The 21,725-nt window shown below is 36.8% G+C and overlaps 1 protein-coding gene across 1 annotated transcript in view; it reads left to right on the forward strand.

Moving 5' to 3' along the window:
• PSMD14 (proteasome (prosome, macropain) 26S subunit, non-ATPase, 14) overlaps window positions 1–21,725 on the forward strand; it is a 43,969-nt gene that overhangs the window by 7,669 nt on the left and 14,575 nt on the right. The window contains exons 3-6 of the mRNA XM_010157107.1: window positions 10,909–10,980; window positions 11,306–11,425; window positions 12,482–12,552; window positions 13,525–13,675. Of these exons, the coding sequence (XP_010155409.1) occupies window positions 10,909–10,980; window positions 11,306–11,425; window positions 12,482–12,552; window positions 13,525–13,675 (414 nt within the window). The remainder of the gene's footprint in view (window positions 1–10,908; window positions 10,981–11,305; window positions 11,426–12,481; window positions 12,553–13,524; window positions 13,676–21,725) is intronic.

Raw genomic sequence — 21,725 nt, forward strand, 5'->3', positions numbered from 1 at the left:
AAAACCAAATGGAAAAAAACACACCACCTTAACGTCTTATTAGAAATTCTTTTGGTTAATCAATTGTTGGAACAGGTTTGGGTTTTTTTAGTTTGAAGGGTGCAAATGAGTTGTTTTTAATATAATGAAGTGCTTTTTTCTTTGGAAAGCTGTAGGGTGTTTTCGTATCTTTGTGTCTGTTGTACCTGCATGACTTCTTGTGTCTCCTGGGTCTTCATGCTTTATGTGGTTTGAATTGTGGTGGTACACTATTGCCTACTTCTCACACGTATTTGAAGTGTTAGATACTCCTTTTGGGAATACTGTGCCAGGGGGAATAAATGTGAATTACAGCCAATAAGTTGTGCATCGTTTCAGTGCCATTACTTTTGAAACATTTTCCAGCAAAGTTCTCAAGTACTAAGAAAGCCAGTATTTCTGGAATTCCAATATACTTCCCAGTAGATGAGATGGTGTACAACTTGGGTGGGTTATTCTGGTTATACTTTTTTCCCCACAAGCTATCAACCCATTTAAAGAGTAGAAGAATTTTCTCAGTGACAAACATTATTCCTGCATTAAAAACATCCAACATCAACTCCCATAAAAAGTTCAAAGTACTTAATTGATTGCCTATGTTACCTCCTGTAGAAAGTCTCAGTGTCAGGGCCATGAAGGTGCTCAGAGGGCTGGAGCTCCTCTCTTATGAGGAAGGGCTGAGAGAATTGGGCTTGTTTAGCCTGGAGAAGAGAAGGCTCCAGGGAGACCTTATTGCAGTCTTCCAGTACCTGAAGGGGGCCTACAGGAAAGCTGGGGGAAGGACGACTACAAGGGCCTATAGTAGTAGGACAGGTGGTAATGGGTTTAAATTGAAAGCGGGGAGGTTTAGATTGGGTATCAGCAAAAAATTCTTCATGGAGAAGGTGGTGAAGCACTGGAACAGGTTGCCCAGAGAAGCTGTGGATGCCCCATCCCTGGAAGTGTTCAAGGCCAGGCTGGATGAGGTTTTGAGCAACCTGGTGTAGTTGAAGATGTCCCTGCCCATGGCAGCGGGGTTGGAACTAGATGGTCTTTAAGGTCCCTTCAAGCCAAGGCCATTCTATGATTAGATATCCAAAATACATTATTTTGTTTTAAGGAGAAAAAAAGCCTTAGATACAGTAAACTCTGCTGGTTTGCTTTCGTTGACTGTGATGAGTATTTTACTGCATCGGTAAGTGTTTTAATATAGGGTTTTTCAACTGAGAGCTTCGTATCTAATTTAGGGTACCAGTGTGGCCTGGGTCTGCTTACACTGCAGAAGATGATGGCACCATGGGTAGTGTAGGCTTATTTGAAACTTGTTGGGGATTGCTAAATGCTGGATATGGTTTTCCTATGTTTGAAACACGGTTGAGTGTTTGTAACACAATTTATATCTAAAAGTGCTAATGGGAAAAGGAGTGAGAAACATGCTACAATAGGTTTAGGAATAGTTGTATGATTGTGTTTACAACACAGGGTGTACTTTGTATTATAAAAGCTGCCTTGAAGTGTGATGGGCTGCATTACACTCATACTTTTACATATTAATCACAAACAAGCACAAAACTAAAAATAACAAAGCTAGTGGGTTGTGCCTGAGCATTATCTGTTTCTTCTCATCTACTATTTTCCTATAAACTCTGGAGACCATTTTTAGCTGCCTTCTCTTGGCCTCAGATCTTAAACTTCCTTATTTCTAATAATTAGGCAATTAGCTTCTCTCTCCTCAATTTAATTGCCAGTGTAATCCAGCCGACTTTCCCCACAAGAGACAGAAGAGCTTGGACAAGGAATGCGTATAGCCATAATGAGAAAGAATAGGAAGAAAAAGACTAAACGAGCAGACATCTTTGTCTTTTGCATTACACCTGTTCACTTATAATGTGCCTTTCTGTAAGCAGGAAACAGCCCTTTTACAGTGATCAAGTTAGTTTATTTCTCTTAGAAATTGTTTCTTCTATCTGAAATCCCATGCTCTTGAATATTATGTTACAATGCTACTATGCAGCACCTTTGAACAAGGGCTTTGGTTTTTTTCTTAGGATGCAGAAGAGTCCTCTTCAGTTTTTCTGTGGAAGTTTGAAGGGTTCATCTTGTTTTAATAGTGGTGTTTGAAGTTTTTGTTTTTAAAAAGTGTTTCAAACAACCGACCTTCCTACATACTGTCAGTTTCCCAGTTCACCTGCTTGTGTCCAGAGGACTAGCTCCTTAGAACAGAGAGCATGTAGGCATGTAGAGCCTGGTTCATTCTTTTACATATTGAGTAAATCCCTTTTAACTGCTCTGCTGCACAAAGTGTACTTAAGGGTGACCTCAGACAGCACCCTCTGAGGGATACCTTGTCTCCTTGGCAGAACTGTGTGTAGGATAAGGTGGTTAAAAACCTGCGTTGGAACTGGAGGCAGATGAAAATCTGCAAAGGCTGACGCTTGATCTTGCCTGTAGGCTCTCATTTCTGAATCCCAGTACCCTCTCTAATGGTGATAGGAATAGATAACAGGTTAATCCTGGTTTTATTCTGGAGAGAAACTGACGTTTGTATTTTTCTGGGTTTTCTTTTTCCCCCAGTGGCTTGAGGTTGTGAAAAATAGTTATTTTCAGAAACATGTACAACGTTACCAGGGGTTCGTGTCCCTGATCCTAGGGCTTTTTGCTAACCATGAAGTTGTCAGAGACTCGTAGAATGGTTTGGATGTGAATGGACCTTTTAAAGGTCACCTAGTTCAAATTATCCTTATGCTTGACAATGAGGAAAATTAACTGCAGTGATTCAACATACTTTGCCTTGCTTTTTTGAATGTCTCAATGAATATGTAGATTGTATGGGGTAAAGAGAGAGGAAACACTGGAACCAGGAAAGATTAAACGGCCGTTTAATGCAGCAGTTGTGGTGGAAGCATGGCAAAAAGTGTTTACTGCAAATTGCATCAAGGTGATATATATAAATAACTTTATATCATGGATACGTGTTAATGTTGGGTAATAAATATTGGTTTCTAACAGAAAATTAAACTAAGTGCAGTGACTTTCTGTGGAGTACATCATAGTAAAATTAAGCTTTTCTGACCTCAAAATAAGTAGCATAATTTGATGAAAAATCCTGGTGAATTTTTATTTTTATTAGTAAGATTTAAGCCTCAGTCTTCAAGAGTATTTTCAACAGTAGTATTGGAAAAGAGGAGTGCTGGGTTTTTGTAAAAGACCTTTTAATATTTTGACAATTTCGAGTGATTAGGTAAGCAAAACACATGACTTTCTACAGGTATATGGTAAATCCCATGCTAGTGAATACATGAACACAGGGAAATATGCTTATCTTGGTGGATTACTGTACCCCTTCCAAGAAAGTGTAAGCAGTGCAAGAAAAATTACTGGTAGATGGATAGGACAGCAGTTCAAGATAAAGTTTGGCTTTCTTTTTTTAACTAAAACTCTGGCCAGATTTTCTGTGGAGTGTCCCAGTGAACTAGAGATTATTTTTGTTTGAAATTGTGCTTAATGGAAAAAAAACCTGAAAACCCAAACAAACAGATAAGGTAAGTAGTAAAGTTTTGGCTCTGCACTGAAGAGGTGTTTGCAAACTGGTGATCCCAACCCATTTAACCAACTGCTCAAAGCTATACAAAGCTCTGTTCTGTAATTCTGGTTTTTGAAGAGCAGGGGAAATGAGAAATGTTACATATTTCAAGTCCATCTATATTGCTGTTTATGGAAATCTGTTGTAAATGTGAACCTGGATAAACTTTTTTTTAGGAGAGGGGATTTTGTAAAACATTCTGTGACAGGTTATTTTTATCTAGCTTGTTAAGTGGGTTTTTTTTTTCCAGACATTTTTAATTTAAAGTAGCAATTGATGCCATGATAGTTCCCTAGTATCCCTACTCCATTTTGGAGTCTGAGACTGTCTATGAGACTAAACATATTACTACAATTTTTATTTCATCTGACATATGGTGTAACAAGACAATGTGATCCTTTCAGAAATCTAGGCTGTTTGTTGAGACTTATGGTATTTTGTGGTCTGTTATGTATGCTTGATTATAATTGGTACAAAAATGGACCTAAACATACAAACTGTCTAGACATAATGCTAGCTTCAAAATGTAGTCCTGTTGTTGTGGAACTAACTGTAAAATTGTGTGTGTACTAGCTTGAAAACGGCAATAAAATTTCAAATTGCTACTAATTAGGGCATGATTCACAGTGCAAAGTACTGTATTTTCCCTTTTTATGAACTCTGTGATTTTTTTCAATTTTTTTAAATGAACTGGATCATTTTCTCTGTCATGACTGATGGTGTTATCTTCCTATACTACAGCAAATGCGATATATAGTGTCTGGTGCTTGTTATGACAGTGCTGCTAGAACCATTGAGATCTGGGAATATGGCTTACCCCCTTCTCCAGTCCCACTGACAGGATACGAGTCGGTATTTTCTGTAAGTGTATTGTGTCAATACAGGCAAAATTGCTTCCCGGTCACAGTTGTTTAGATTTTAAGGCTTAGCAATGTGTAACAAGCACTGTGCTGGTCTAAAATCTTTCATTCTTTATCTCAGTATATCATCAGGTTATACCACTTACAGTCAAAGGGTAAGTAGAGAAGAGCAGTGGTACTCTGGTGAACTTCTAAGGTCTTTTTATTATCACTAATACCTCAGGCTCCTCTGCACGTTTATTTGAGTTTGTGTCATCTCCGCAGGTAGTATTCTGCAATGGATATTTTCCTTCGTACCACGCTATATGCTCACCATTGGATTTAACTCCACAAAATGGTAGTTTTAAGCTCACTTTAAGTGCCTGATCTTTCCATGCATCCTTTAATATGATAAATTATTATTTTACCATCAGTGACATTGAATTTATACCCCAGCTGCCCTTATCCCCCCCCACCTACGTAACAAATGTCATCATTATCAAAAGGCTTGTTTTGGAGGAGTTAGAGGAGGGAAGTGAGGAAAAAGTGGTGTGCTGAAGACTTTTTAAATTAAAGTAATGCAACGGTGTGTTTTTCGGTCCCTTTTTTTTTTTTTTCTTAGTTAATCTTTCTCAATTGTCTTTGGATATAACAGCTGAAAATACATCCTGAAAGGGTTAAGTCGGCATGAAAGAATTCATTTCCACTTTAATGACCTAGCCTTGCTGGGTTAGGACGATGGGGAACATGCTTCTGACTTGTACTCCTATTGCCAATTAACACCTCCTATAACAGGTTGCCTCAGCTAGGCATTGAAGCAGAGGCAGTAGAAATAGTTTACATGCAGCTTGTTTTTCACACTAGTTGTTTAATACTCACAAAATTAAACTATTAAAAGGTTCTTTCTTATCTTACTGGGAAAGAAATAAACACAGTAGTGGTCAGTATTTGCTTGTGTGTCCTATGTTCACATTTAAATTGTTCCAATTGCAAAAATAGTAAAAAAAGAGGTAGTAATGATTGTAGTAATTCTTGTATTTTACACAGAAATATGTTGTTTCGCACAATAAAGCAAAGATTTGCTCTACGGTGTTTTTGTTCACTGCCTTTTTTATTACAGTTGTTCCTGCAAAACTGAGTTTCTGTGTTGAAACAGTTATGATGTGTTTCAAAAAAATCTTTTATTCTATTAGACTGACACCAGAGAAGTGTTTAAGATCCGTTTAAACAATAGAAAGTGTCTCCATTTGTGGAATATTTCTCAGTTGCTCGTGTAATTAATCGAGTCCACTTTCTATACCTATTTGAATAAATGTAAAATAGTACAAATAAAGAGCAGTGCTCTAAAATGACACTTTAGTTCACATTTAATCAGCAGGTATTTTAATAACATAATAAAATTGGCTAAATAATTGATACCAGTTCACACTAAGAGAAAGGTGGAGTAATATACCTAAAAGTGTTAACAAATTTGCTAAAAGGCCTGAGTAGATAACACTTCAAGGCGTGAGTTTTTATCCTGTTAGAATGGCAAATGCCTTTAACACTTCGTCAACAAGGGCTGCCCAAGTAAAGGGCTGCTTTTTATATTGGATCATCTCTTTAACTGTTAGAAACAAAAATAGTATCATGCGTAATTTAATATTACGATGTAATCTTCTGCTCATAACTTGAATGAGATTTTTTCCGTTACAAGTCTAACTTAAAGAAATTAATCAAAACCAAAATATATTTTAATAGTGGTAACTTAATTTTATCAAGTATTGAAAATGGGATTCTGCCATTCTAAATAAAAACAAAAACAGAGTTTCTGTTTTTACGAGGTGGCTGGCCGTCAGGCAGCTCATTTCACTGACTGACACCACGTATAGTTGTTTCAGAAGAAATGTCCTTTTTCACTAAGTAGCAAAATAACAATTTGGGTTGTTTTTTTAACAGGTTTTGAATTTTATTAATTACTGTATCCAGCTTATGCAGGGATGCTTGGGGAGGGAAAAAATATTCAATATTCCAAATTCCATTTTTCTCCAGTTCCCCAAGAAATTACCTAATAAAGCTGCGGGAGGCAGAATGAAGGCAGTATTTGCTGTTTTGCAGTGAGATGGACAGTCTTAACAAAACTATGCAGTGGGAGAACTGTCTGACCTTCACTGAATACCATAATGTAACCCAAAATACCAGCAGATCCTTTGCATTGCTACAAATGCTTTCTTGTTCGGGTTTCTGACACCAGTTAATTTAATTTGGTACTCTGCTTCATCAGGATGGTGCTCCTTTGTTAAAGTTGGCAGGCAGTGAAGTTTATGAACAGTGATAATAGCACATGCTGTGGAGGGTCAGTGTAAAATACTTTGCCTGCATGTAGAGATTAGTTAATAAAGTCTTTCTTCCTCTTTGCTTCATGAAAGAAGTGCATGAACTTCTGTGGAAGACTAGCAGAAACAGGCCAAAGACATCTCAAAACTTGTAACCCATAGCTAGCTCCCACATACTGTGTAACTAGCACGCAGAAGCTGTGGCTGTCTCTCCGCTGCCGTGTTAGATTATCAGCAATTTATGGAAAAGGAAGAGTGATCAGAGGTGGAAGTAAATTGGTTCCAGTTTCCAAATGTCTTTTTTCAAATGATGTCGTCTAAAGTCAAGTAAACTACTTAGACTCAAGATCTGTTCTGTTGGTTTTATCTGTTAAATTTTGAAAACTTTTAGGTTAAGAATTTGATGAACATTGAGGTCACAATTTTCTGTAGAAAGACAAGTGTGTGTCTCTAGTATTTTATATGCCAGTTTATCTTCAGTAGAAAAATGTGAAACTCCATCTGATTTGAAGGTAGATTCTGGGCAGGTTTTGCCCTGTGCATCCATTCCTCCTCCAGATTCTTGAATTGGTACATCAGAAGAAGTTCAGAACTCTTTTGAGCAGTTCCTTCTAAGCTCTATTCAAAACAAAGGAAGGAATATAGGCAGGAAAATTAATACACATAGGATCATAGAATCTTTAGGTTGGAAAAGACCTTTAGGATTATCAAGTCCAGCCATTAACCTAACGCTGCTAGTACCACCACTAAACGACGTCCTCCAGCATGACCACCATAATTGGTACAGAGCAATGAGTTGTTTCCTCACAGTTTAGCTAGTAGTTATAATCTATGAGAACAGAGCAGACGGAAAGGAGATAGTGAGGTCTTCCCAAAAGAAGCATGTGACCAATGAAATATTAGTATGTACTGTTATTAGAATGACTAAGAATTAATAAACCTACGTTGTATTTGCATTGTAGGCTACCTTCACCTAATTTTTAAGAGTTCTGGTAAATTGGTTAAACTGCGTGATAAAGAGTAGAAGCTAATTTTTCATGTTTTTACTATCTCAGGTATGTGCTTAAAGTGAAACAGTGAAGTTTGCACTTAATATCTCCTAACACTTAGCATAGTCATTTATGTATTTAAACTCACACTTAGTGTGAAAAATCATTCACAGTGAATGCTATGGCTTAAAAGAAAAAAAGATGCTAAGGAAGTTGATTTACACCAATGAAGCATCCATTTATGAATTAGCAATGTTTCCTATGCTGAAAATGAATCGTGGGCTATGGGTGCTGGCAGGAGAACTTTAACATTAGTTCTGAAAACAGAAAATACTTTTATCTCATAAAATGCCTAAAGGATTGATCAAGTATAATATTAAATACCCTCTTCTTCTGGATTATCACCAAGGTTAACAAGCATTTCAAAGCTACTAAGACTATTGAAATAATAAAAGAAGGAAACATTAACACCCTGCTTTAGTTCCTACATTTGCTTAAACTAAGAGTAACTGAGTTGCTTTGTTACAGGAACAAGATATAATAATGTTTGTCTTTGTCTCCTCCCTCTAAGTGTTGATCTACTGACTGATTTTAAATAAATATTTAAAATGGGAAAAGTTATCAAGAATAATTAAACTGTTACAAGTTGTGAACACAGGGGTGTCTACATAGGGACAGATGTGATTAATGCCTTGGCTGTAGGACGGGTGTCAGTGTGATCTTAACAGATGTTAGAGAGTCCGTACAGGAGAGCCAGAGCCATAGTCTGGAACAAACTTTAGTTCAAGCTTCTGATTTTTGAGAAGTTAGTCTCAATCCAACATCAACATTAGTCTTCAAGAAATCACACAACTACTTGTGCTACTTTGGGGGAGGTTATTTTTATGCTGTTCTTTGTTTTAAAAAATACTGAATGGTGTAATGGCATACTTGCTTACAGTGAAATGCTAAACGAAATCTGGGGCAAACGTAGAATGCGTATAGTGATTACAGCATGGATGTTAAGGTTCTTCCTAAAGCATAAGGTTACTGTGTTTATACTTTTACCCTCACTTCACACTCTCTGGTCTGTAACTGAAAATCAGAATAGAGCTTTCTGTATAAAGAAAGGGGTTGTTATCAAACTTTTTTTTTTTTAATTAAAACCTAACTCGTGTGCTTTATTCTTAGCAGTCATTAAGTGGTAATACGAGTCTTTGTGCTTCCCAAAGTATTAAGTGAAAAGATTTAGAATAGTCTTAAAGCAGAAGAGAGATAGTTAAGAAAGTAAGCTTACATGTTGATGGAGAAAAACCCCATAGTAACAGTATCGGAAAATAATTGGGCAATTGAGGCTTCCATCAGTCAAACAATTTACTTGTAGTAAATATGGAATAAGGTGATTCAGGTGCCCTGTGCTTCTGGTTCTGTGAAGTGTTGTGTAGAACTGCTTGTGGAGGTCTTCATTCTCAGTGTTGGAGGAACAGTTCTTCACTGGAGCGTCACGCTGTTGGGCTATGGCTAGACAGGGGAATACTTGATGAAGGGGTGGAATTGATTAAAAATGAACCTTTGGCAAGAACATTATAGCTGGTAAAGTGTTAAACATGCTGGAAGATTGCTGATGGAAAGGCCAAATTGCCAGAAGAATTAGCAATGAGTAGTAAGAAGCGAGGGAAGGCTGATATGAAGAGGTGATGGTCAGCAATATCGAAGTCGGGGAAAAAAGGGTTTGGAGGCGTTAGGAAGCAGTTATGGATGGTGCATATCCATGCATGAATGTGAGTTTCAGACTATGAAGATTAGGTTCAAAATACAAAGATTGGATCTGGAGCTAATAGAGATGGAATTCTTTGACGTTGGGGGGAAAAAATTCCTTGAATTTTCTTACCGTCTTTTCAAGAGTACTGAAAGTGTTTTTCTGTGTGTGTAAAAGAGTATGCAAAAAGGACAATTACTATACAAATTTAATATGACAATTAAGTTAGTTGCTGGTTTCCTCTTCAGGAGGTGATGGTTTGTATTGATTGCTGTGGCTTCTATTTGACGTCATGTGGATGCATGTTGTACTGAATTTTTACACTTTATGTGAGGAATCAAGAATTTACTCAGAATTTTTTTTTCCGATTTTGCTTATAACTGTGGAATCAGAGTTTTAAATTCCAAAATATCTGTGTAAAGGCACCTTTTTCCCCCTCCTTTAACATGATGTTGATTATTTCTTTTTTACCGTACGCCATAGTTGCTTTGTTGCCCTTCTAAGTTACATTACTTAGTGCAGAAGTAACCTTTTGTCTTTTCAGTGGAAATTTGTTATACACAATTTAGTAATAAAGTAATGAATATACTGTTAATTGGCTGTAATGAGGTACATGGTGTGGGATTCTGCATATAAGAGCAATATGCCTCTTGCTTCTCGAGAAAGAGACATTTAAACCACTGCCTCCTGTGTTTTTCATTTTCAACAGTACACAGAACCTGTTTCAGCTGATCATTCACACCTGGGACAGTTGTGCTAATTTTTGAATAACTACTCATAAGGCAAAGAGCAAAGTATTTTGTTCACAGCTTTTCCACCTAGGGATCGGAGGTCCGTTTTTTCTCTCGCTGTACCGGTGTATCTGCAAAGTACTCCCATAGCCTTTATCTGCAAGTCCTCTTTAGCTGAAAGCTGATGAAGCAAAGGGAAATTGCTGTTTGTGTTGGTGCCAGTTAATCATGCTAGCCCAGCAGCATTTACATTCACACCACTGTAAGAAACACATAGTTAATTGGAGAACTGGCCGTATTTTACAGCTGACAAAGGTTAGCATTGCGGCAAGGCTGACTAATGGAAACTTATCTGACTCTTAGCCTGTATGTCTTGTAACAGGTTTGTACCCAGTGCAGTAATATTTGCCAGTTTTTTTATTTGGCTGATGCTGATAAGATTGCTCTTTAGATCGGTGTTCTTCTGGGGTGGGGTGAGACGGGATGATGGCTAGGTGACTTGTATCATAAGGTAGGTTACTGAAGGAAGGTGCTATAAAGAAGTGTTTGGGGTTTAGCTGTGCTTTTTTGGGTTTTGTTTGTAAGAACTGCATCTAACACACAAAGTCAGAATTGCATATGCATTTTTATTTAAGTTTTGTAATATGGAAAACAAAAGATGTTAGAAACTGTACAATAACACTGGTGGAGAAAGTAATTGTTTATTCTTTTCATAGGGGCCACCGACAGATGCTCCTGCGGTTGATACAGCGGAACAGGTTTATATCTCTTCCCTTGCACTGCTGAAAGTAAGTGTTCTGTGTGCACTGTGTCTGTGATAGCACTGGAGATAGAGCACCTGGCACCTATCCAAAGTTTATGGACTTGTACTCCTTAGGTGCTGGTCAGACTAATTTTTAAAATAAAGTCATACTGTTTGAGACAGTCAGAGTAAGAAACTTTTAAATTATTTCTCTTTTCTTGGTTTCATTTTTACTGTTTTGTAGTTCCTTACAGTTTCCAAAAGTGCTTCAAGTTGCAAATGATCTGTAGATCACAAAGACTGAAAGAACTATCCCAGATCAAACTTGAGCCTCCTATTAAACATACACTGTCATTTGGTCTGAATTCCAGATGCTGAAGCATGGTCGTGCTGGTGTCCCTATGGAAGTTATGGGTCTGATGCTCGGGGAATTTGTTGATGATTACACTGTGAGAGTGATTGATGTTTTTGCAATGCCACAGTCGGGAACGGTGAGTTCTTTGAGGCTAGACCTGGATTTTGTTTGCTTGTCTGTGTTTTCCTTATAGTAAATATTTTTAAAAACTTTTCCTGCTTTACCTCATTTATGTAATCCTAAAGTATACTTTGTTAGATGTAATTCAGACATGTCTAATGGATTTAAGGACTTCTGCTTTAAAAAAAAAATATAGTTAAAACAGATTTTTTTTTTTAAGCAAAGACTGGTATGTATGTATATCAATATATGGAGATGTTCTGTATAAATACATTGGTATAACTTCACTTACAAGATTTATAAATTGGTAACTTTAAGAACTCATATACTGTGAGCCAGGGGAAGGAGTCAAAATGTAAAGGGTTTGATTAGGAGTGAATCATGCCCTTCCTTAATTGTGATGGTGCTATAGATATACTTCAGACTTCTCTTAGACATCTTAGTGGCACATCTCTTAAAGTATATTTTTGTCGTGTGAAAAAAATGACGTATTTCAATTTTGAGTAAGAATATTCATGTTATGAAGAGATAAAAGGAGTTTAAAGAGTTTATGAGCCAGTAGGTATAATTGGAATTTATGATGCTTTTTTTTGTGTAACTTGGATGAAATACTGTTCTTAAAAGAAGCACAGACCCTTTGTAACTCAGAGCTGTACATCAATGAAATGTTTGAATTCTTTTGTCCTGAGTTTATTCTCTGCACGCTGTAAGCAGAAACTGCAAAAAGCTAGTTTGTGATACTCACCTTGAATAAAACTTGTAAGAAGCAACAGGCCAGAGTTTGCAGAACAAATAAGAGGAGGGAAAGGTGAATTTCTATTCCTGTTTAGTCATGTTAAATAACAATTCAAAATCTTTTTTCGGCATTTTAAAACTCGCCTTGAAATACATTGCTAAAAATTGTACGGTTGTTTAAGGGCGTTCTATCGAGTAGTTCTAAAGTGGTCAGGTTGCCCTTTTAAACAGGTGCTTGTGATTGGTGTTTAAATTTTGGTTTGCGGGAAGCAACAAGTTAAAAGATACTATTGCTTTTTGTACAACTACTATGATTTTTGTCTGTCTTCTCCATCAGGGTGTCAGTGTGGAGGCAGTCGATCCTGTATTTCAAGCGAAGATGTTGGATATGCTGAAACAGACGGGAAGGTAAGTCAACCTAAAGAGGACTGATAGTAACAAGTACTCCCTGCATGTTGTTTAGAAGAAAAAGCTGGCTTTCTGCAAAACTAGTGGTCTTGGGGCTATTAATAATGTTTAAAAAGAAATAATTGGCCCAGAAATCAGGTGAGTAGCATAGCATTAATTCAGTCCACCTCATGCATTTCAGTTGTCAGGAGGTTGTCACTCACATGAAACCTACAGCTTTGATTACTGCACAGAAAGATTACCAAGCTGCTCAATTTAGTATAGGCAGTTTATTAGACAGTACCTGCTTATAAGATTGATAGTTTTTTAATGTAATTATTTAATTTAATTAAGATTTTAAAATTGCAAAGTTGTAGCTTATTTATGAGCAATTCTTAATGAAAAGAGAAGGGAAATAATTTTGTAAAGGATCCTAGTATTTAAACAAATTTTTATTTCACTCCTACCTCTCAACAGTTGTCGTCTGCTTGCTCAAATTCTTTTACTGTGGGAAAAACTTCAAAATTAATGTTAGCAAAAGGCTCAGCAGCTGAACAGAACAGTGCAAATTGCTTTTTGACTGAGTTCCTAGTTCTACTGCTGGTTTAATTGATATTTAATCCTTTCCCACCGTTGGTTCCCGTTGTCCATGTCTGAAATGGACTTTCTGCCGTGAAAATTCAACCCTCGATGCCAAGGAGTTAAAGAGTAGATATTTACTCAAGTGCTGAAGGGGTAAAAACTGGTTCAGGGAAGGTGTGGTAACAGAGTGAAAAACTGAAAGCATGATCTGCCACTGCTAATGTGCATCCCTTAATGGTAGCCCTCTTTTATTCATGTCCATGTTTTCACCATACTATGATGAGTCATTTAACTACTTGTAGTGGTGTGTTTTTTCACAGTTCATCCTAATTTATGCCCTGATAGATTACTATTTCTTCTTGTGTTCTGTGTTCTTATTTTTGAAGAATCTCAATGTCCTCTTTGTTTCAGACCTGAGATGGTAGTTGGTTGGTATCACAGTCACCCTGGCTTTGGCTGTTGGTTGTCTGGTGTAGATATCAATACTCAGCAGAGCTTTGAAGCCTTATCAGAAAGAGCTGTTGCTGTGGTGGTGGATCCCATTCAGAGTGTAAAAGGAAAGGTATAGTAGGCTTGCTTTTTTTATTTGAAGGTACTTTGGTAGGATTTAATATAGAAGCACTATAAATATGTGTAAGTTCTTGATGTTTTGAGAGGCCTGTTCTGCATTGAAAATAATTTTTTTTTCTCATTGTAAATGAAAAGATAATTTTTAGTTTATTCAGCATCTTCCTTCAGTAGTCCTTAAACAGGTTGCAAGTCTTTGGTATTGACGGTACACATAACCAATCACAATCTTCCCTTAATATTTTGCTGTTCAGGTGTTACTCAACACGTTTGCAACTAATAATCCAAGTATACATTGTTTCAGATATTACATTTTAGCCACAAAAATCTAAGATCAATTGCTAACAGATTGGAATAGGTTCAGCCCCTTAACGTGGGTACTAAGAAGGCATTGATTTATAGGCGTTGCATATGATGGCTTTTAGTAGCATTTCTATTCCAAATGTTTTGGGCAATAAAACTTTACAGAAGACTTCCTATCAAGCATTTGAGTTTGAGAAGTGTGCAGATGAATGATTAAGTATGTTAAATGATTATGAAAAGAGATTAACTTGCAAAGCATATTGGGTTATAGTTGTCCTTTGTTGAAATCTTTTGTTCTTGTTTAGTTCTCTTTTTATTTCTTTCTAGCCCCATATGCCATTTTCCTATTTCCTGCCTCATGACAGCAGGGAGCAGCTCTATTATCACCTTCACAGAGCTGTCTGCAAATGTGAGAGGCAATTCGATTTTGCTCAACCACAGGGAGAGTGGATTAGAAAAACTACAGAACGCACAGAAATTGGCTAGGTGGTTTACTGCTTTAAAATACTGCTGAGGTGTTTTGTTTGAGCATGCACTCCCATTGTATTGTAGAATAATTATTGAAATGCGTCATGGTATATATGGATGAGATTAATGTAAATTTATAAATATTTAAAAAGTGAGGGTTCATCTTCTGTAAAGCTGTACTGTCATATTTCCTGTGAGACACAGCTTATTAAAGCTACCAAACAGTTCCACTAATGGTTCCCTTAATTTCATAATAGAATATTCTGAAACGATGGGGGGGGGGGGGGGGGGCTGATCTCATTTTTATAGCAAATTTTTTAATGTAACAAGCAATTGAAAAATTAATAGTTTCTGGTTGTTTGAAAGCTATTAGAGATCTGAATCAATTTTGTTCTCTTTTAAATTGCATAAAGAGTAGAAGAAAATTTAGGTAGTTTTTGTGGGAAAAAAAAAAGATGCAGTAGAATATTTCATTAATCCTGACTTTTTTTTTCTGGAACTTTTTTTGCTTTTTGTTATTTTCCCACTCCAGTAGAAATGCTGAAATGGGATTCTTTTTTATTTTGTTGAAATACAGTTTTCCGAACTACACTAATAATTAATGTAGACCTCACTAGCTATTAAATCTGTTAAGGAGAAAATCCTCCAGTAAGTCACATAACTGTTACACCATGCTTGCACACTAAATGCCTTTTTTTTTTTTTTAATGTAATTTTTTGCCACTGTTGTTTGACACAGATGTCATCCTTGAGGGTCTCTTGTACTCTTCAAGAAAATAATCTTTGGCATATTGATGTTGAGTATGAATAAATTTTTGTCCATATAAATATTTTTCAGTTACAGCTTTTCTTGTGGCATTGCTGCCAGTACTTGAGATCACTGGAAGTCTTGCAATGTTTGTTTTTCATACATGTCTAGCTGCTACAGTCAGATTAAATTACATTCTCAGGTTTCACGGTAAAAAAAGTTTACATCTGTCATGTTTCTGGCAAGTGCATCCTTAAAAGCTTAGAAATAGAAAGAATCCCCCAAATTATGAATACTCCTTCTAATCAGTTTTTTGATTTTTTGGGAGTGAGATTGGGCTGTGGAATGTGTATGACTTTTATGATCCTGATTGGCAAGTTCACTTTATATTAAAATGTATTTTGTTTTTAGACGAACTGAGAGAAAAGCAGATATACTAGAGTTTAAGGGGATTTCTTAGGTCAGGTTTGTTTGCTTTATGTGCATGGCTGCCTTAGTATGGCATCCAGTGCCTCTTCATGTTAGACAACTCGAGCTCATCCTATTTCAGGGCAGTACCACCTTTTTCTCAGCACCAGCAAAAGAAAAACTGCTTGCAGGGGGAACCTTGCTGGTGTAGTAGCCACTTTGCTAGCAAAAAGCGGGCTTTTGCTTGTGTATGTAGCTATGTGAGTCCAAGATCATTACTCATTACACCTTTTACTAGCATAATTGTCTGGCAAAACATTACAGTGAACATGTGGCATAGAAGATTTTAACGTGGTGTGTTTTGACTGAGATTAGATGTATTTAAAAAGGAAGTCCAAAATAACGTGTTAGCTAATTTTAAACCTGCCTCAGGGCAGGTCCGTGGCTTATAGTCAGTGAAGCAGTCGTGGGTGTGCTAGTGAAGAATAACCAGGGCAGAGGTTATTTTCATGTGTCAGGAAGTTGAAATGAATTCTGACGAGGAGCCTCAGGTTCACCTTGACTAGCTAAAGCATTGAAAAGCAGTTTGCTCTACTGGTAGAAAGTGAAAACCTGGTAATTTCTTTGTTGGCTGTCCTCATCTGGATATATGTACTCCAAACACCTAGTAGGACAGGGGTGTATGATTGCAATTGAAAGATAAGGATGCATAATTCTTACCAGTTTAAAAAAACAAAGTCAGAGTCATTTTATGTCATCTTAAAGCCAATGAGCAAAAATAAAAAGTCATATAAAATAAAAAATTTAAAAAAAAACTCGTATAGATCAGTGGATTAAATGCCAACTGCTTTAATGAGCATTTTAGGGCTGGGATATTAATAAATAAATAGGGTAGGACACACGAAGGACAAGTAATTCTAAGTACTGATCTTTCACTTAACATACGTTTTCTGGCAGACGCAGTATGCTTTTTCATGACGCTGTACTATATATTGCAATTTTTAGGCTAGTAATGTTGTAGGTCTTTGTAAAAAAAACAACAGATCAGTGAATTTTAACCGAAGGTCAGTGTTACCAGAAACCAGAGAGTGAGAAAGCTTTGGTTTAGCTTTTTTAAAATTTATTTCTGTGAATGAAGTCTAAGTAAACATGTTAAAATACGGCCAGTGGGGCAATATGGTCAACTGTTGCTTCATCTTGTACTTACTAATAAACCTTTCTTTTACCCCCTCCACTTTTCCAGTCTGTGCAGTGGAAGCTGTAATATGTATTTATAATACTCCACAGAAGCAGTATAGAATCATAGAATCACAGACTGGTTTGGGTTGGAAGGGACCTTAAAGATCATCTAGTTCCAACCCCCCTGCCATGGGCAGGGACACCTTCCACTAGACCAGGTTGCTCAAAGCCTCATCCAGCCTGGCCTTGAAGACAGCCAGGGATGGGGCATCCACAACATCTCTGGGCAACCTGTTCCAGTGCCTCACCACCCTCCCTGTTTTCAATTTGTACCCATTACCCCTTGTCCTATCACTACAGGCTCTTGTAAAAAGTCCCCCCCAGCTTCCTTGTAGGCCCCCTTCAGATACTGGAAAGCTGCAATGAGGTCTCCTCGGAGCCTCCTCTTCTCCAGGCTGAACAAGTAATTTCATTAAAGTTCTGGAATAAAGCTAAATATTGATATTTTGCATCTATTTCCAATATACATTTTGAAATGTCTGTACAGAGAACTATACCTTTGCCAAATGTTAAATTTTTTTTTGGACCTTGAAGTAGCAGCTGTTCCTTACCTCTTAAGGAAAATATAGCTATGCTAAACCCACTGTAACAGAGTATCTTTAACATCACAAGCTTTAACTTATTACTTGTTGCCCTCACATATGTTAAATTAAGAAAAAAAAAAAAGGTGTTTTCTTGTTTCAAACTTTAAATCTTCATTATAAAAAAAATGTCACCATTTAAACTGGTTTGTTTTTCTGAGGCAGTTCATTGGTTTTCCTTCATAAATAATTGCTGGCATAAGGATGGGTAAAATATCCAAAATTGTCAGAAGTCCATTTTGTGCAGCTGAGAAGTTTGGCACTTGTGTTTAGTAGGTTATGTAGCAAAATCTTAGTCACACAGCAAAATTTCGTGTCCGTTACACCGTAATTTTTCTTAGCAAGGAAGTATTTGTAGGAAGATCTGTAGGTTTATGGCAAAAATATTTTTTTAATTGTTTGCTGAGGAAAAGACTTGTCTTTATGATAACTTTTTCTAAATTCTACTTTAGAAGTTAATCACCTCCTGACAGATAAAACCAAATCTACTCTGCTTCTTCATCTTGTGCTTAAACTATATCCTGCCACTTTCATAAGAGGTTTGTTCTATTGTATTTCATCCTTCTCTTACTCTCACTCAGAGTACAAGGAGGAAAAAACCATGTACATCGGGGTTGCCAGGTAAATGAAGATAATTCCAGTTGTAAATGATCTCCTGAGATCATGTAGTCCAACTTTGTACATAGCACAGTGTCAGCGTTTAGTTCAGACCAGCTCGCTTTGGGTTTTGTCCGCTTGAGTCTTGAGGTGCAACAGCCTCATAGGAGTGCCTGTTCCAATACTTTATTATTCTTGCCTTTTGTTTTATTTTTCCCTTGTATACAGTCAGCAGCTCCCTATTTCAGGTTATTACTACTGTCTCCTGCTACATACATCACTGAAGAACTTTGTTCTGTGGTCTGAGTAACCTCTTCTGGAACTGGAAGGTTTGATACTTCCAAGAGTATACAGAACGTGGGCTGTAGTCTAAAACCATTTTGTTCACTTTTGTTCAGTTTGAGATCTTTAGAATTTTATTCTAAAAGGAGTGACAAATGTGAACTTGCTCATTCTTTTACTTGTTTTTAAATGGTGAAAATAATTATTATCATGCTCCTAGAAGTCTCAAAGATGGACAGGTATACAGTATATTCTGTGGCTTGGTAGTTTTGGGTTTTTTTAATAAAAGTATGTTTGTATTAAAATAGCTATTACCAGTGGAGGGGAGGGGGAGGTGTTGGGGGTGTGGTGGGAAGATGGGAGGTGGTTGTGAGCAGGAAGATGAGGGGGGAGAGAGTGGTAGATGGTGGTTTTATTCTCCTTGTACAAATGAAGAGCTGAGAAGAGAGCTTAGCTGAGCTGCTTCTGGAGATCCATAGCAAAGTTGTGTCTGCCCAAAGCCAATGTCACCTTGAGCGAGTGAAGGTCTCAAGTCCTTTTGAGCTGTTACCAAATAAATGCATCTTTAAATATTCATATTTTTATTTGTAATTATACAGTATTCTACACATACTGTAAAAGTGTCGTGGCTCACATGCTATAATTTGAAATATTGTAGTATTCCAGCATGTTTTTAATTCTTAATGTGCTAATGAGATTTTGTCTTTTTTTCAAAATGGACAAAACTTTATGTAGGCATAGGATAAAATGCCTACATAAGATTGAACAGGGCTTTTTTCTTTGTTTGCTGAATGACCTGTTCTGGTGACCACTTCCATAAAACTCTCCTCCTCTTACTTTTTTGCCCATTGGTACTTCTAAATCTAGGTGACAACCTGTGTGTAATGAGTTACATAGATGAGCAATATGGTTTTGTTAATACTTGCTTTTGGTTTGTAACTCTTCAGGGTAATAGTAATTTTCTTGAGTGCTGACGATAAAAATAGCATATTACAAGTAGTTTCTCTCTTCTGCTTACTTTTACGTTCCATGTTGGATTACATTTTCTATACACTACGCTATTTCAGCTTGGTGACATGTGGGGGAAGGCAGTTGAACTCCTTTTCTGAGACACTTCTTTTGTTGCAAATCCTCCCAACTTATTAAGACAAATATGTATGTGAATGGTTTTATAACTTGGTAATTAATTGATAGTCAAAAAGACTTAAACCAAAGGAAGACAGGAGTTTAGCAAGTACTACTCTGAATGCTGGAGTTACCGTCTAGCCTCCGGATTCTTCAGCCGAATGTGTGTCACACTACTGTTCTGAAAGATTGCATGTTTTCAGATCACTCTTTTACCAGACTGCTCATATTTTTCCTTGGAACCTGTCCTTTTCCCTTGTTTGTTTGAAATAACTGCAGGCTTGGGGGAGGTGGTGACTTTTTTAAGAAAGCAGAAAAAAGCAATCCTTAAAATTATGTGTGGGGAAACTAGTGTAATGCCTGAAATTTCAATTTTAAAACAGCCCATTAAGTTTGTGAAAACTTTAAGTAGATTGGAGCCACCTAACAATTTTCTTCATATACCCAACTCCCCCTCCCAACTTCATGCATTCTTCTTAATAACCTTTACCTTAATAAATCTTCCCTGGACACAAGCCAGTTCAACAGTCATTAGGGTACAGCTTGAAAGTATTAATTAAAACCAACTAAATAAACCAGTAAATGACTACATTGTCACTAGTATTTTGGAGACATGTCTGTTTATTGTGAATTACTATGCAGATAATACTTTACAAGAAAAAGTATTTTAAAACACGATGCCTATGATTTTATGTCAGAATCATTTATACCTGGAACAACTTTCATTGGTAGAACTGGACTTGTTAACACTTTTCTATTGTAAATGGAAAAAAATCTAAAATAGACAAGATAACTTTACAATGTGTAATTTTTGGTTGAAAGTGCACGGGTACATTTCTGCATGTTTTGTACAACATCTGGTACATTTAGATACTCTTACAGTACTGTGCTGTTTCTTAACGATGACCTGAACAGAGCGTTTGGCACAGTAACCTGCGTTATCAGAGACTGAAACATCCTAATTTAATCTAGGCAAGAACTGAGTTTCCATGGGAGCCTTATTTGGAGAATAAGGAAGTAGATAGGTTTGTGCTGGGTTTGATTACTGTCAATTCAGCAAAGATTGATGCTCTTTTTCCTGAATAATCACACTTGTAAGAGGTGAATTGCATGTGCACTACAGTATGGACCACTCAGTGTTTTCAGTTCAGGATGTATTTTTCTAAACCTAGGCATAAAGTACACAGTATCAAACTGTTTTGTTACTGCCAGTATAGCACTGTTTTGTTACTGTTTTGTTTGAAAACCAGGATTTTTATAGTAGTTGCACATACTCAGAATAACATGTTTTGCATATTTTACTTCCTGACTTTTTTAACGGAATGCCAAAAGTGTTAATGTCAATGCTGGTGTTCTAAAATTTGTTATGCAACATCCTTTGGACTTGCTGTGATTTAATTAAGTGATGTATGTTTACCTACTAAACCATTTACATAGGTTACTTCAGTTCATGCCCATCCTTAAAACCAAAAAGTTCCAAGAGGACTTTTTGTTGCAATGTATTAAATGTTTAATTTCCTTTTTGACATGGTGGATGTAGAATAGTCCATTTATCTTCATTAAGGCATATAGCTTTAAAACTTGTGGCTCTGCTACTTGGGAGTTATGGATGCATGCCCTCACTTGTCAAGATAAATGTATTATACTGTAGTTCTCTCCCTTCCCAGTATGGATATTCAAGTTGTACAGTGGATTTGACCACAAGTAAGCAATTCTCTGAGGACAGTGAAGGAAAATGCACATACTCCCAGGAATATATTTTTCCGGAGCTAAAATTGACATTTTATAAATAATTTCCATGTTGCAAACTTCAAACTCACAATCACAGCAATTCAGTGATATGCATTTGGCATGAGTCAGTTTCAGTTCTTAGTGCTTTTCATTGGAAATGGCATAAAAAGTAAGATTTCTTTGAATTTTTTATGTTGTGGGCTTGCAGGGGACAGAAGATGTTCTTCACTTGTAGCTGCCTAACAGTGCATGGCAGCATAAATAACGAAATGGTCATAAGCCAGAGCTGCACTTCTCAGGTCACATGTTCCATTTCATTTTTAAAGCATCTAGAAACAAACTAAGCAGTTGATAACAGGTCAGTTGCAGGTGATAAAAGAGATTTTAGATGGGACATTACTTCGTTTTCCACACCTGGCATAACCACGTTATATCCTTCGCAGAGTTGTCTTGAAGCACTGGTATGTTTGTTCATAAACATATGGCATAAACAATACATCACTATTTGAATTCCAAAGACACAATACATTTTTAAAGATAGTCACCGTATGTTATAGAATCCTC

This window comes from Eurypyga helias, unplaced genomic scaffold (assembly GCF_000690775.1).
Source record: "Eurypyga helias isolate BGI_N326 unplaced genomic scaffold, ASM69077v1 scaffold17658, whole genome shotgun sequence".
Lineage (NCBI taxonomy): Eukaryota > Metazoa > Chordata > Aves > Eurypygiformes > Eurypygidae > Eurypyga > Eurypyga helias.